The sequence below is a fragment of the Triturus cristatus genome, chromosome 4_1 (genome assembly GCF_964204655.1).
Source record: "Triturus cristatus chromosome 4_1, aTriCri1.1, whole genome shotgun sequence".
Taxonomy (NCBI): Eukaryota; Metazoa; Chordata; class Amphibia; order Caudata; family Salamandridae; genus Triturus; species Triturus cristatus.
In genome coordinates, this window is record NC_140585.1 from 326,257,236 (window position 1) to 326,272,703 (window position 15,468).

The window sequence follows — 15,468 nt, forward strand, 5'->3', positions numbered from 1 at the left end:
GGGGTCGACAATATATCTGCCCTTGCCTGTGGAGTATGTAGAGTTTTGGCCACTCTGCGTTATGCTCTTAACGCGAGGTTCGAGTAAAATTCTGCCAACCATTGCGTGGTGGGGGAGTTTTTTTTAATGCGTGGAGCTCTAACAGTAAGTTTACAAGCAAGACTGTGCATCTCCTAGAACAATTTTCGGTTGCTAGGAGGGAACCCAGCCAGATTTATCCAAAGCAGGTGGTCACATTAGGTCGTGGCCTTTTATGGCCTGAAAGCTGACACTCAAGTAGGAATTCTACACAAGCGGCAGCAAAATCAACACGAGAAGCTGCGTAGTGCTGATTTTGCCATGCGGAACAGGCTCCCGGTGCTTAGTAACAGCACTAGCAGCGTGACGTGCCATTTTCCACCCCTTCACGGAATTCTGCAGAATCTTGCGGAGTTTTTTTGTAACTCTGCGGAATTCCACTCCGCATGTCCCACCCATGCATAGGTTTAACCCGACCTGTTAAATTTCACATATTGTCAAAGAAGGCTGTTTTTAAAATAGTTCACAATCTCGATTATGTACAAAATCAGGTGTCCATATTTAGGCCTTGACTACAGGCAGATTTAGCTGTATATAGGCAGACCGATAGTTGTATTGTTCTACTCACATCTGATTCAGTGGCTTGCCTCCCTAATATTTCGTTTGTCCTGCCCAGAAGTATTTTAGTTTCACAGTGTTTTAAGTGGTTAATGCATCTTTCCACTGATCATGCCAGACCTTATTTGTAGTGAGGGTTTATAATCTCTCCCTGTTGCCATGATTCTCCTCCTTTATGTAAATCCTTTTCCCCCCTTTGCATTTTTTTGTGCTTCAAAGTCGCCTTTTTTAGAAAAATTGCCATCTCAAAAATATTTTTGAGTCATAGTTTTGAGTGTGCTCAGGTGCATCTATGTGCAGCACACATCTTGACAAGGTTTGTATTTCTTTTAACAAATCTCATTCAGATTTCACCACTGCAGATGTGCACACATTCATTGTGTCCATCTTTGAATTATATTTGCAAAAAAGGTACAAAATACATTCAAATATTGCAGCCAAGGGTGCATGAGGATCCGAGTAGTCATTTTTCGAATGCATTTTGTTATGTTACACAAACTCTTCAAAGATGGCCACCACAGATTCCAGAGAAGTTGTGGCTTGCATCTAAGATCAAAAAGAGCATTGACAAAAGGTTAATGGCCAAGAACTGTTGGCTTTGCAACTGCTTATTTCAAGCTGCTGCTTCAACCACTCTATGTGTTTTTCTTCCTCTGTAGGGTGGGATGTACATCTTCCAGCTGTTCGATTATTATGCAGCCAGTGGCACTTGCTTGCTGTTTGTTGCCATTTTTGAATCTGTCTGCATCGCCTGGGTATATGGTGAGTAAAATGTATCACATTGCTGTAGAGGCAACATGTATGGAATAATGGACATTTCCAGAAGTGCTGGAGTCTCGCAGATATGAACTGGGGTCCTTCTGAATTGGTTGAACTAGTGGGTTTAGGATGTACTAATTTCATTCCTTAGACCATACTTTGTTACAAGTAGATCAGAGTGGTATCCCTGTGAAGGGGTGAGGCAGAAAACTCTGTCCCCTCACACCGCCATACCTTGCTGGGATCTCCTCCTGCCCCAGCTCTAACACTTGGCCCCTGATCTGCACCAAACCCCACTTCAATTTATCATGTGTTGTAGTGGATGCTGAAGAGGTAGATGTAGTGGAAAAGGGCTCATTGCTTGACCTAGAAGGGAAATGACTTGCTTCATTCCAGGGGCATCTTGTTAATCTCCATTCCTAAATGGTATGCACATCAGAAGAGATAACAAAAAGTTTGTCTGACATAGATCTCTAGGACTAAATATTATTTACAAAATATTGCTCCATTGAGTGTAGATGTTTTGAATTCCAATGTGTGATACTTTTGTAAATGATCTTTAGAACACAATAGTCGTGCCAGATGACAATTAAGCTACTGTGTTCTAATACCATACTCCCCAGGTATCCCCACAATTTGTAATAAGTCCCTTAAAGATTACAGAGGGTGCTCGGAGGGTGTTCCTCAGACCTCTGGGAGTTAGGGACATTTACTGCCACACTGGTTGCATCTTGAGCAGAACAAGTTTCCCAGTATATTCGGATGAGTTGGTAGAGACATTTGTCTTTATATGTAAGAAAGTAGATAGAGGCTTATGTAGTCGGCCTGATGAAGCCAGCCTTTAAGTAAGAACTGTAAGCATGATGCGATATAATCTGAAGGTGCATATCATGGGCTCTCAATATAAATAATGCATTTAATCCCAAGTGGGCTCAAGATGTTACTAGAAATCAGTGCAATTGTATTTTATGTCTCTCAAGGGCATACAAGAAGAGCATAATAGTTATTTTGGGTCAGCTAGTAACAGGCCTAACTTCAAAATCATGTGCTTTTTGAGAGTGCGAATAGAGATGCTGGAGGTCTCTGAAGATCTACCCTTATAGATCCTCTTGTGTGAATTTGCTTACATTAGGTATGTTTCTGACTTTAGATATATTCAAGAGCGTACAATATATTGGTAATGATGTTTAAGCTTCAAACAAACGTAAACCTTTCACCCATTGATTTATTAATTCAGTATCAAATTTTGGTAAGACAGTACTGAGCACACCTACACCAAACATTTTTGCTTTCCTTTTCTTACCTTTGAAATCTATAATGACAGGCAAACCTTTAAGAAGAATTCCAGGTGTCAGGTCTGCATATCTATTCTATTAAAATCCCTCAAACATCTGCCCATGAAGTATCAAAATGTATGATAGATCTACTTTGAAGACTAACTGGAAGAGGGACTTTGGAAAAAAAAAGACTACAACAATGGCAGACCGATAGTGTTTGCTGATTTGCACAGAAGCTTTCCGACCTCGGCCAGCTGTAGCAAAAGGCATAAAAAATAGTCCGAAAATGTGAACTAACATGGCCTTTCTAAATATATCAGAAGAGCTCACTTTGCAGCCAGTACGAGAATTTGAATATGGAAGTTCTGTTTCCTGATCCTTATGTATAGTTCTCCTTCAGAATTAAAGTTGGATTAATTCAAAAAACAACATCATCCTTTTGAATGGAGAAAAAAAGGAGCCATACACATAAGAGCACCCAGTTTACCAATTCTGCGAGCTGCTGTTTTTGCTGTCAAAAAAGTTACCATCATGTTAATCTTCTAACTCAGTCAAGTGTCACACAAGGAGCTTCCGGCAGAGCTTCATGTTGACAGAGGACCATGAGGAGGTCATTTTGCCATGAAGAGCTAGTCACCAGTCAGAGTTTTGCATTGGCAGGACATGCGGGTGGTTGTGGATGAAGCGAAGAGCACCATGTAGGTTAAGTCCTTCGTCTGCAGCTGGGATGGTTGCGCAAGCAGTCTGATGCAGGTCCTGCGTTGGCCTCAGTGAAGTCCGCTCACGTTTGCAACAAGACCTGTATGGCTCTTTTTTTTACATGAAGAGCATAGAAACCTCGGGATTTGCACCTAGAGTCCAGTTCTTGCAGCTTTTAGGTTGGACACTCTGACACCAGCCAATGGTCTAGGACTGGGAGGGCAGCTCTTGGTGGTCAGGACTCAATACAGCGAAGGCCAGTAGCAGGGTCCAGGCAGGTCCAGTTGGTGCTGGTCAGCTGGACAATTGCAGGAAAGACCTCTTGAAGCTTGGTGTGTCCCTGTAGTTCAAACAGGAGGTCAGCCTCCTGGCCCTTGGAGTCACTTCTGGAATCCTGGGCTCAACATATGCATGTCAAGACGTCTGTCAGGCTTCAGAGATCAGGGCAGTGTTTCTCCCGGGGCTCCTTAGGATCAGTGGTGTTCTGATGAGGGGTTCTGAGGCTGCCACTCTTATACCAGTGCCTGTCTGTGTGTGGGGGATAGCCCCTTTGTCTAACCCTAAACTCATTCTGGTCAGTGATTCCCCTTCCCTTGGGTCTGGCTCCAATCTGTCTAGGGTAAAAAAAAAAGGGCAGACAGGCACAGGTGTGGGTTGCATTTTCCAGTGACAGAGGAGGCATCTTAAGAAGTTACATAGGGGTTGGGTACAGCCCTTGGGCTATCCTTTGAAACTCAGAAATGGCTGAGTATGACCCCCCAGGCGATTCTTCTAAAGAGAGAGACACCCTTACCGCATTCAAGGCTCTTTTGTCCCTATGTCTTGAAGGACTACACAGAACACCACAGGAGAGCCAATAACAGCCCTGTGACCCTGGAAACTGGCATAAAGACACATTTGGTTTAAGCAGACAAATGACAGCTTTCTAAAAGAGGCGGTTTCAGAATAGTAATCTAAAATCCAACTTTGCAATTAAAAAGGATTATAAATTACAATTTAAATGAGCGGAACAAGTATTTCTCTATCTGCTCCAAAACTGAAGTTATCACTTATTAACAGTAAAAATGTAACCCAGTGTTTGTCTATGGGAGAGCTAGCCTGACTGTGATGAAAAACTACTTTGGGAGTTTTTCACTGCCAGAACATGCAGAACTGAATACACATGCTCTACTTTTTAAATACTATGCACCTTGTCCTGTGAGTCTGTAGAGGATGCCTTTGGGATGACTTATACACTTTAAAAAGGAAGGTTTTAAAACTGCACTATGGGCTGCAGTGACTGTCTTGAGTCATATTTTATAGTACTACTTTAGTGGTTGGCAGAATGAGTGCTGCAGTCCACTAGTACCCTTTAATCCATAGCCCCTGGGTACATGTAGTACCCTTTACTCCGTGTTGGACAATTTTCTATATTTGGAAGAAAGAGTGCAAGCACTTTACCACAGTTCAGCAGTGGTAAAGTGTGCAGAGTCCTAAGATCAAGAACATTTTAAATACCTCTTTTTTTCTATTTTGTGAGAGTATGATGCTGATGTGGTAGGTTTGTGTAGCTATTTTCAGTTCCATGATGCCTCAGAAAGCTTGTGCTTTAAAAATGGCACCTGTAGACCCATGGACCATAAGCATTAGGAGTAGTTGGTTCGCAGCACTGCAGAGTAAGGGTTGCTAGATGTTGTGGCAACCCTATTCTTTGTAACTGCGTCCTTTCAGTCTTCAGACCATAGAGCGTATCTTCCTGGGATAGGACGCACGGGATGATGTACTGGAGGTGATACTAACAGTTGTCTCCTAGGAGGGTGAGTTAGCAGATATTTTGAAGAGGGTGAAACAACTCCTTCCTGGCCAAAATGGGACTACCACAATGACCTCAATCTATTCTTCCATGATCCAGGTGAGTAACGTATTAATTAGAGGAAACAGGGTGAAGGCATAAAGCAGCTTCTACGACCATATTACTGCCAATGCATCCATATCCAAGATGCCAATCACCGGATACCAGTAGCAGAATCAGGAGAGTGGAGCAAAGGTGAAGAGAAAGATCTTGAGAGGTAGGAAGAAATCCTGCTCAACTGTTCTGTTTGAGTATGGTCCATTTTCCTAATGTGAATTGCAGGGAGAAACAGGAGATGCAGTTGTGCTTAGGTACACAGATGACTTAACACCAGAACTAATGATTGGGAATGCATTCCCCTTGGTGGTTTAGGTATACAACTGTTAGTGTCTGGTGCATTTACATCAAAACATATTGGTGTACGGTGTATGATAGAAAAAGCTGTTGAGCCCTTCTAACAGCTTGACAGCACCCTCCAATTGAAAGTATGGCTACTCTCTATAAAACTCCATTGTGCTTGACTATACAAAGTTTTGAATTGCTTCCCTGCCAAAGGAGCTGGCACCTGTTGTTGTTACCACTGGGGGGTCCTTCTGAAGGAGAATTCTTGTGTAAAAGGACAGAGGATTCAACTACCACAGCAAGGAGTCTCTCAATTTGTGAATCACTGGAATCACTGAGCCTGATTCACAAAGGTAAACTTAGACCAAAAGTTTAAGTTTAGACCTGAAGTCCAAGTTTAGACCAAAAGTCTAACTTTACTACTACTAAAGTTAGCCTTTTAGTCTAAACTTAGACCAAAAGTCTAACTTTAGTAGTAGTAAAATTAGATTTTTGGTCTAAACTTAGACCAAAAGTCTAACTTTAATAGTAGTAAAGTGAAACTTTATGTCTAAACGTAGACTTTTGGGCTACGTTTACCTTGGTGAATCAGACCCACTGTCTGGAAGTTGTCTAACACGGGTATCCAGTAAAAATGCAGATGAACCCATATTGGGTGTGGATAAAGCCTTGCTCACGGTATTATGACTACATATGCTGCCATGTGACCTTGAAATTTAAACTACAGGTGAACTGGAGCACATTACATCTCCAGTAGAAAAGACAACAGTACACTAAGATGCAATGTTCTTATCTCTGGGAAAAACTTACTATTCAGCTCTGTTCTGAAGCATGCTTCAATGAGTATCTGATCTTGTGAAGGTGACAACTGGTACTTCTGAAGATTGGGAAGAAACCATATTGTTGAACACATTAGTGTATGGGTCTTTCAGACCCATAGGAATGTGCTCTGCTGAAGGGGCACGACTCAGGTGGCTCCACAATCTTCATAAATACTTGAACGTCTAACTTCAGGCCAAATGATAACATTTTGAAGCAAAATTATCTGTTCTGGACACAAAACCTGAGTTATTTCTGGCATTTACAATCAGTATCTGGAGACACGCATTTTAGATGTTGCTAGTCACCTGTTGTTATGAAGGGGATAATTCACCACAGAGACTCCATTATGAAGAGTATAAACTTCATCCACCAGATGAGATTTTTCCAGTTTACCAGCATCCTGCTTACCCTCCCGATAGCTTGGAGATTGTTATATCCAACATCCTTGCCGTGGTATTCCCACAAACATTTTCCTTTCACAGCTTCTGTTTTGCTGAATTCGTTTTTGTTGACATTAGGCCTCTGTGCACTCTACTTCTGCTAACCAGTGCTAAAGTGCTTGTGCTCTCTCCTTCCATGTAATCCCCTAGTAAATGGTACTGCATGTACCAAGAGCCTGTAAATTAAATGCTGGTAGTGGGCCTATGACACTTACTGTGCCATCCACTGAAGTAGCCTTTTAAAACTTGTCTCAGGCCTGCAACTTCTACCTGTAGTGCAGTTTTAAACTGCCATTTCGACCTGGCAAATGAACCTTTTACTAGGTCTAAACTTTCCTTTTTATTACAGGTAAGTTACCCTTAAGGTAGGCTCTAAAGGCTTGCAGGGCGGGTGCACTGCATTTAAAAGTAGGGCACGTGTAGTTACATTTACATGTCCTGGCAATAAAATGCTGCTAGTGTCATTTTTCACAGCTGGAAGGCTAATCTCTCCCATTGATTAACCCTGGGTTAACTTTTTACATGTGATAAGTAGTTTGGGAGCAGATAGATATTTACTGCTTACACTCAAATGAACTGTATTTTAAAATCCTCTTTAATAGTAAAGTCAGATTGTAAGGCACAATTATGAAAATGCCACTATTAGAATGTTTGTGCTTATTGACAGTGTCCTGGGTCACATGACTGTGAATGTTGGAGTTTGTCTATTCCTCCCAGAAAGGGAGACAAAGGGGATAGGCTGTGGGCAGGTTGAGCCATCCTGCCATGATAGGTGGGGATAGAGCTGTGTCCTGCCCCTCTTGCACGTGAAAGGGCATTCCTTCAGCACATGCAAAGGAACCTAACAGTCTAATGTCTAGGGGTGGGTGGCCAACTCCGTTCCGCCCACGGAATGTGCAGAGATTTCCCCCTCCGCCTTCCACGATGTAGGTGGAGAAACAGGCAAATCTCCGCACACTCGGACGGAAGGGCGTTGGCCTCCCGCCCGCAATAGTAAAACGTTACAAAACATTATAAATAACAACTTAAATCACCTTATCTTATCAGCGGCGTCCCCGGACTTCCCTCCGTCTCCATCGCGTCTTCTTCTCAGAAACTGCGTGGGCGCCAGCGCATGCGCAGTTTCCCAGAAGAAGACGCAATGGAGACAGAGGGAAGCCCAGGGACGCCGCCGATAGGTAAGGTGATTTAAATAGTTATGTATAATGTTTTGTAAAGTTTTAATACTGCGGGCGGCAGGCGGGCAGGAGGCGGGCGGTGCGTAGCGAAGCTATGCAGAGAGTGCGGAGATTGGTTCCATCTCCGTGCCTCTCCGCGTAGACCCCCTACGAGGCATGCCCCCACCCCTACTAATGTCACCCCAGACAGTTTGGAACCTTGACAAGGAAAGGGAAATAACTTTCCAGAGTCAGATGTGAGGGTAGAACAGAGAGATCATGCTAATGAAGGCTTGCACCAGGTAAAAATAGTGGACATACAGGACCACTCATCAGAACACCCCTGTACCCAGGGCCGGGCTGGGAACCCACATTTTTTCAGACCAGCCCCCATACAGTGCATAGCGAGAGCAGAAAGCAAGCCTAATCACTACAAGGGGATTGGCAGGGTTCTCCCCAAAGATATTTTTGGGAAAATGGTGCATTCTGCAACACATTTTTCATTATACAATTGTGTACGTTTTTAAAGCATAGTAAATGCTGACCTTACAGTGCACCAGGATACAACAATCTTTACTGGGGCTCTTCAATGATTCCCTCACTATCACCCTCCAACAGTTACTCTCACTCTCTATAGCCCCACTCTCACATGTATACATACCAGTGTAGGGTGTTGGAGCCTTTTACATCACACACACATACAGAGACAATGAATCATACATGTGTACATCAGTGTATAGAAAATGTTACATAATACAAAGGGGACTACAAGGAATTGGATTCACATGTCATCCAGACTGGTAGGCATGTTTTAAGAGTGCTTGGTCTGGGGAAGCACAAACTCAGGATTCAGAATGTAACATAATGCTTAGGGTTGACTTTACTAATAAGAATTTCTTTCTACCCAAACCAACCCTTTTTAGCAAAATTAGGATAATGAAAGACTCTCTGTACAAAAGTGGTAAACCACTGAGCTATGCACATAAAATACTGTTCTGTGATCTGCATAGTACCCGCTCTTTGCAGCAGGCATATTAACCCTCTGCTCTACTTTAGATAAGTCAAAACTGCCACTAGATAAAACTCTGACCTCTCTAAGGCAGGGACGTTAATCACCAGAGTGATATTGGCAATTGTACTTCTGCCTGAAAACTGTTGGATATATAAGGAACTCTGCAGTGTTTTTAAAGCTGCGGTACAGCTACATAACTAGCTCCAGTAACAAAAGCAGCCCCTCACACTTCCAGTCTTCCGGGGAAATGCCCGATGCGCAGTATGGACAGTCCAGCCTTGCCTTTACCTGTGGACATTACAGAAGTACTGCCCTACTGCTTGAGGACTGCCTTGATGTCTGTGAAGGAAGTCTGGACCTGCTTACCTTCATCCTAGGCTAACCTGAGATTTAACAACCAGTTGACTAACCTCCTCTTTGAGCTACAGGGACATAACAAGCTCCAGAGGCCTCCCTTTAACTGTCCAACTGACAGGCTGCAGCAGGAACTGCCTGAACCTACAACTGGACCTGTTTGAGCCTTGTGCGAGTGAGTTTTTGATCCCCATTAGGTAAACCCCAGATCCTGAACCCTTGGCTAGCATTAGTCTGTGCTCATTCCAAGAAGAAAAGGTGCAATCCTGAAGTCTGGGCTCTTCATGCCCAAGAATGGCACACTTCATGCCAAGACTCAGTCGCCTGGGATGACTGCTGATACGAAGCTCTGCTGAAGTCCTGCTCTGAGTGCAACAGTGACCACCAGTGACAGCCAGCAATTAGGTACAGCAACACCAGTCCATGGCGACTGACCCAACGTGACGTTCCAGCAACAACAGTCCATGACACCCAACCAGCTCCTCATGCTACAGCGACAACAGCCCGTGCTGCCTGACCTGCTCTTTGCCCTGCAGCGATGACCATTTTCGACGCTTTCTCTTCTCCTCATGAACTCCTCCACCTCAAATGGAACTCTTCTCACCGGACTATATAGGAAGCTTTTTAGCAAGACTAACCTGGGCCATGTTTCTGAACTGCGCTCCATCGTGATTGAGCTGAAATTGTGACTTTCCCCTGGTCTAGTGTGACCAGATGACCGAAAATGACTCTCTGTGCTTTTAGGTGCTATTTTTACCTGAAACTTTGAAATGTAATATCTCCAGTTCTACAGATTGGATTTTTGCCTATTATTTTAGTTACTAAAATTCGTTCTATTTTTCCTAAATTGGTTTGGAATTTTTATTGGGCTGTGTTTTCACTTTATTTCTGTTTGTGTGCTTCATAAATACTTTTCACATTGTTGCTAAGTTAAACCTGAGTGCTTTGTGCCTCTCTGCCAGAGAGTTAAGCAGAGATTAATTTATTGACTATTTGTGGCTCGACCTGACAAGGATTATGGTTGTTGCCTGACTGGGGCTTCCACCTCCCTCAATCAATAACCCAATTTTCTACAGGGACCATAAGGAGGGTGAACTATATGCCTGATCCCACTTCCGATGTAGCAACTGATACCATTGCTTGTTTTTGAAGTAGTGAAAATACTGCTTGAAGGAATGCTAATCTTTTGATGGGGCACAAAAGCCATAGTGTCAGTTTGATCCCTGAAATAATTGAAGGCAACAGAAACTTGATCCTGTATCTTTTGGTGATCACTTGTAGTACACAGTATCTGAGGTAGAGTTTTCACAGACTTGTCTGACGTTTTGGCGACCTCATACAGGAAAGTCTATTTCCAACATAGTCAGGACAGCTGCTGCTGTGACAAGGAGGGCTGCTTTGGTTCTGGGAGTAGTGATTACTGTGCATCTTCACTTTATCATTTCAGTACTGTGACTAATAATGCTGCCTTCTGGAACATTGATGGAAAGGAAACCTCTTCCATACCTTGAGGTGAAAAATAAGGCATTTTTTTATTTCTGACTAAGTAGGAATGCTTCTGCTCCTTTAAGAGCTTATCCATCTTGTCTTCCAGCTCTAGGCTAAAAAGAAATATTTCTCCCAAATAGCAAACAAAGAGCAGCCATTTTTAATGCTGTGTCATTATGTCAGTCATTGAGTAGTATGTTTTGTTCTTCAGCAATGGAGAGTCCACTGGTTAATGCTCAAGCTAGAACTGCATGAAAAGTAATACCAATAAGGAATTTGATTTAATGTTCGATCCTTTCAAGCAAATCAGAAAATTTAGCAAAGGTTTCTACATTTTTTTTCCAAACATGCCTTTATTGAGATTTTGAATAGTATACATACAACAGTTTGGCTCCAGGAAAAGATCCCAGGTCTGTCCCTCAGCACCCTCTGGAAAGCCAACAAATTGGAGATTGCAGCGCCTGGATCACCCCTCCATGTCCTTGGCCTTGGTATCCAGCATGACAGTCCTGGAAAAGAGGTCAGTCAGTGCGGTCCGCAAGGCAGCAACCTGCTCTTGAAGTTTAGTCACATCTTCCTCAGTAGGCAGCGACTGCTCCGTAACCTTATGGAGGTCCACTCATAGCAAGTTGATATCCTGGTATACAGACTAAATCTTGGCTTGAACAGTCGCACTCCATGCCTCAATAGATGCTGTAATCTGAGCAGTGGTGGGGTCCTGTGGCTCTTGCAGGCCCCCTCCAATCTGTCAGAGGTGGGCTTATACCGTGCCCACCACCAGGATTTCTCCTTCTGCATGGCCAGGCAGATTCCTTCTCTCTCTCATCAGAGATAACACAAGGATGAAACTTTTCAGACACTAACCCCCCAGTCACAGATCTGGTTTGATTCCATCATTGTTCTTTAGCTCACTTCGCTACCTCAGTTCAGACCCAGCTATATGCAAATCAGTCTTGACCCTGTGCCTCCTAGGAACCGTCCAGCCCGAACTGCCAAGCCAGGTCTTCCCTGAACCAGAAACAAGCCTCCTGGGACCGGTTTTGGGGTAACACCCCTCTTCAGCCAGGCTGGCTTGAATCCAGTGGCAAAGTGAGCAAGGGACCCACGTCTGGGCAAACCCTGCCAACTTAGGGCAAACGCAGCAAACACAAGGATATGATGGATGGAGTGTTGAAACTTTTCAGCCACTCAACCCCAGTTACAGATCTGGCTTGAATCCATCATTGTTCTTTAGCTCACTTCGCCACCTCAGTTCAGACCCAGCTATATGCAAATCAGTCTTGACCCTGTGCCTCATGGGAACAGTCCAGCCCGAAATGCCAAGCCAGCTCATCCCTGAATCAGAAACAAGCATCCTGGGACCGATTTTGGGGTAACACCCCTCATCAGCCAGGCTAGCTAGAATCCAGTGGCAAAGTGAACAAGGGACCCATGTCTTGGCATACCCTGCCAACTTAGGGCGAACACAGCAAACACAAGGATATGATGGATGGAGTGCTGAAACTTTTCGGAAACTCACCCCCAGTCACAGGTCTGGGTTGAATCCATCATTGTTCTTTAACTCACTTCGCTACTTCTGTTCAGACCCAGCTATATGCAAATCAGTCTTGAGCAAGGGACCCACGTCTGGGCATTCCCTGCCAACTTAGGGAGAACAAGGGCAAACACAAGGAGAGGATGGACCTTTTCAGACACTCACCCCAAGTCACATTCGTGGATGGACCAGGCAGATACTCAGCTCCCCTAACAGAGAGTGCAGACCTGTGGTGGCGGTCACAGGACTGCCAGACTGGCGGTCCACCCGCTGTAGGACCTCCGCAGGATCGCTGCTACTGCCAGTATCCTTGATCCCGTGGTGGTGATGCAGTGGTCAGAGGCCATAATATCCTGGTGGTGCAGCTGCTCGCCGTCAAGCATATTAGGAGTTTCCTTACTGCCCTCTTTTTTATGTCAGTGAGCCCGCGATGGTAAAGGGTTATGGAGAGGAAACTAAGGGGGCCCGTGCATAGGGGTGCATGTGCATGTAGGGGGGCACCCCCATGTTCCTGCACGGAATGAAATGCACATTATTGCATTTCTGTCAATGGAGGAACATGCTTTGCCGTTCCCATTGAGGGGAAGGCTCACCGCTAAATCACCGCCTGCCAGACCAGGAAAATGACTAATCTGGTGGGCAATTGGGGGACGGCTTTGGCGGTGTGGCATTGGGGAGCTGGCATGGCGGCCGGCTGCAACACCGCCAAAGTTATAATCAGGCCCTTAATGTGATGTTCTTTCACTTCTGACACACTGGCTGTCAAGCAGACACCAATCTTCGTGATAAAGCAATCTTACAAGTACTCTGGAAAACTTCCTTCATTGGTTCTGAAGAATTTGAAATGACCTAAGTGGGTTGATTTCAGTCTCACTTTTATACCCATTTTCTAGATGTGGGATGTGGATCCACTATCTCAAACTTCAGAACTGATATGGGATGGCTCTTCTCCGAATGCTCTCCAGACACAACCTTTGTGTAAAGTGATGCTTCTCACAGCAGGTTACCACCACCTTATGTGCTAAATCTAAGACAGGGACAGTAGTCCTCTTCATACTCTGAGCATACAATTAATGCTCCCCTCCAGATCACAGGACAGAACCTGCATCTTGCGTTGTCAGAAGCAAGCCTTGATCACCATGATGCCAGTGCCAAAAGTAAACGTCAGGATAGCAATTATACATGCAGATGGGTAGTCAGGGCAAGGGTAAACTTCCATATAACATGCATGGGATATTCTTATGACAACAATGTTCAATCATCATATCTAACAACTCTGACTATACTACTTTTAAAATAGAAATCAATCTTTTTATGTGCTGGACTTTTCAATATCTCCTCCTCTGCCATATCTATCATTGTTTTATGCCCAAAACTTTATTTTCACCAAACAGTCAGCAGTAGCTGCAACAGGCAATGTATCAGTCATTTCTGATAATGGGTTGAGCCATAAATCCGGAAAGAACTATTTTATCCAGATCTTTCCATTCTTTAAGATTCAGCTCCATTACATATGGATGCACAGAAAACTATGGTAAACAGTATATTGGAATTAAAGCAACAAGGTCTGGGAAACCCATATCACTTTTCACATGCAAGAAGTTGGCAGGCAAAAGATTGTTTCCAAGCTATTTTCCCATTTGTTCTTCCCCGTATTTAAACAATGAACGTATCATCATCATAAGGTAAAAAGGAGGGATACGTCTCAGGAGAATTCTGAGTGACATCGAGGTTCAGAGCTTGCTGACCTTTCTTTTTAAGGCAGAAAGTTTTCAGAACTGTCCTTGTAAGTTTGTCAACCTCTGACTCCCTAGAGCATACTTTACTTCTGTTCATCACAGGAAATTTAGAGCTTGAGGCAGAATTGAATTGTTTCCCTATATTTAATAACTCAAAGGCAAGGGATTGGGGGCGTTTTATGGTCCAGCATATGCGCCCCTTCAATAATCAATACAAGAAGGTATGCAGTTCTTAAGAAGAGAAGAAGGAAGGGAGAACAGGACTGGGTGGTCCTCAGTCCAAGGTTATTGGAGGAATAAGGGATTCCCCCTATTGGAATTAGGGCCGTCACACACCCGGCTGAATGTCAAGCTTCATCATAGGGCATGCTCCTCGTCAGGTCGGCGCTGCAGTACCTAACGGGCTCCCTATGAGGAGCTCTTTGCCGGAGATCTTTCATTCCAAAGTGCCGTTGGGTTCTGTCTGGGTATAGGGCCTTGGTGTGTAGATGGATGTGAAGAAGGTGGGTGTTCTAAGTAGTGGATTAAAATGGGATATGAGGTTCTCCAGTAAAACACTTCAATCAACGAGACCTCCAACCCAATTAAAACAAAGGTGGCACACTGCTGAAATAGAGTTCGGGGGGGGGAGCAATTTTAAATTGTCAACGTGTTTCTTGCCTGAATAGTCCTAAGATCAAATGGCAATTAGTCAAGACCGGAATACTAAAAAACTATCTACACAGTGGTTGGTTGTCTGGTTTGTGTGAGCCTGATTAACCAAACCTAAAACCTACAGTGAGGTACCAGAAGTTGGATGACCGGCCCCATTGGGGTTGGCAGCAATCAACAACAACTCTCAGAAGGGAGGACACTGGAAGTACCTAGCGTCGCTTGAGGAGCGGCAAGTGCACCGTCAGACCTACCCACTCTCTGCCGCAATCGGACTTCAGACCTTCGTTGATCGAATACCATAAAATGGGTAATAATGATTTCTGTTATTGGCAACGTTTAGAAATGGAAGTGTAGTATGAAGTGCTATGTGAAAATAAGGTTTCATTGTAAACAATAGCTAAATGAACACTGATGAGTTGATAGTTTAAACAGGCAGACAGGGGAAAAAGGGAAGTGACGTTATGAAGAGTAATCTATTGGAACACATAGAGTGTGGGTGAAATTTCGGAGAAGTGAGGTGTGTAATAGATGATTGGGACCACAGTGTGGTATATCAGTATCTTGGGCAGGAACTCGAACTCCAGTGATCAAGAGCCTGCAGTATCTCAAGATTGAGACGATGAAAAGATGGAGAAGAATGGCAAAATGCCAAACAAACTGTCATGCTCGGTAGTTAGCCTGCGGCAGCTCCCACGTTATGGCGGAGGGGCATCGCCCCATTGAC

General features: G+C 44.0%; 1 protein-coding gene across 3 annotated transcripts in view; it reads left to right on the forward strand.

Moving 5' to 3' along the window:
- Nucleotides 1–15,468, forward strand: part of LOC146854879 (sodium- and chloride-dependent betaine transporter-like) — an 898,269-nt gene that overhangs the window by 820,342 nt on the left and 62,459 nt on the right. For all 3 annotated transcript variants that reach the window (XM_085652289.1, XM_085652287.1, XM_085652288.1), the window contains exon 12: nt 1,296–1,398. In XM_085652289.1, coding sequence (XP_085508415.1) covers nt 1,296–1,398 — 103 coding nt within the window. The remainder of the gene's footprint in view (nt 1–1,295; nt 1,399–15,468) is intronic.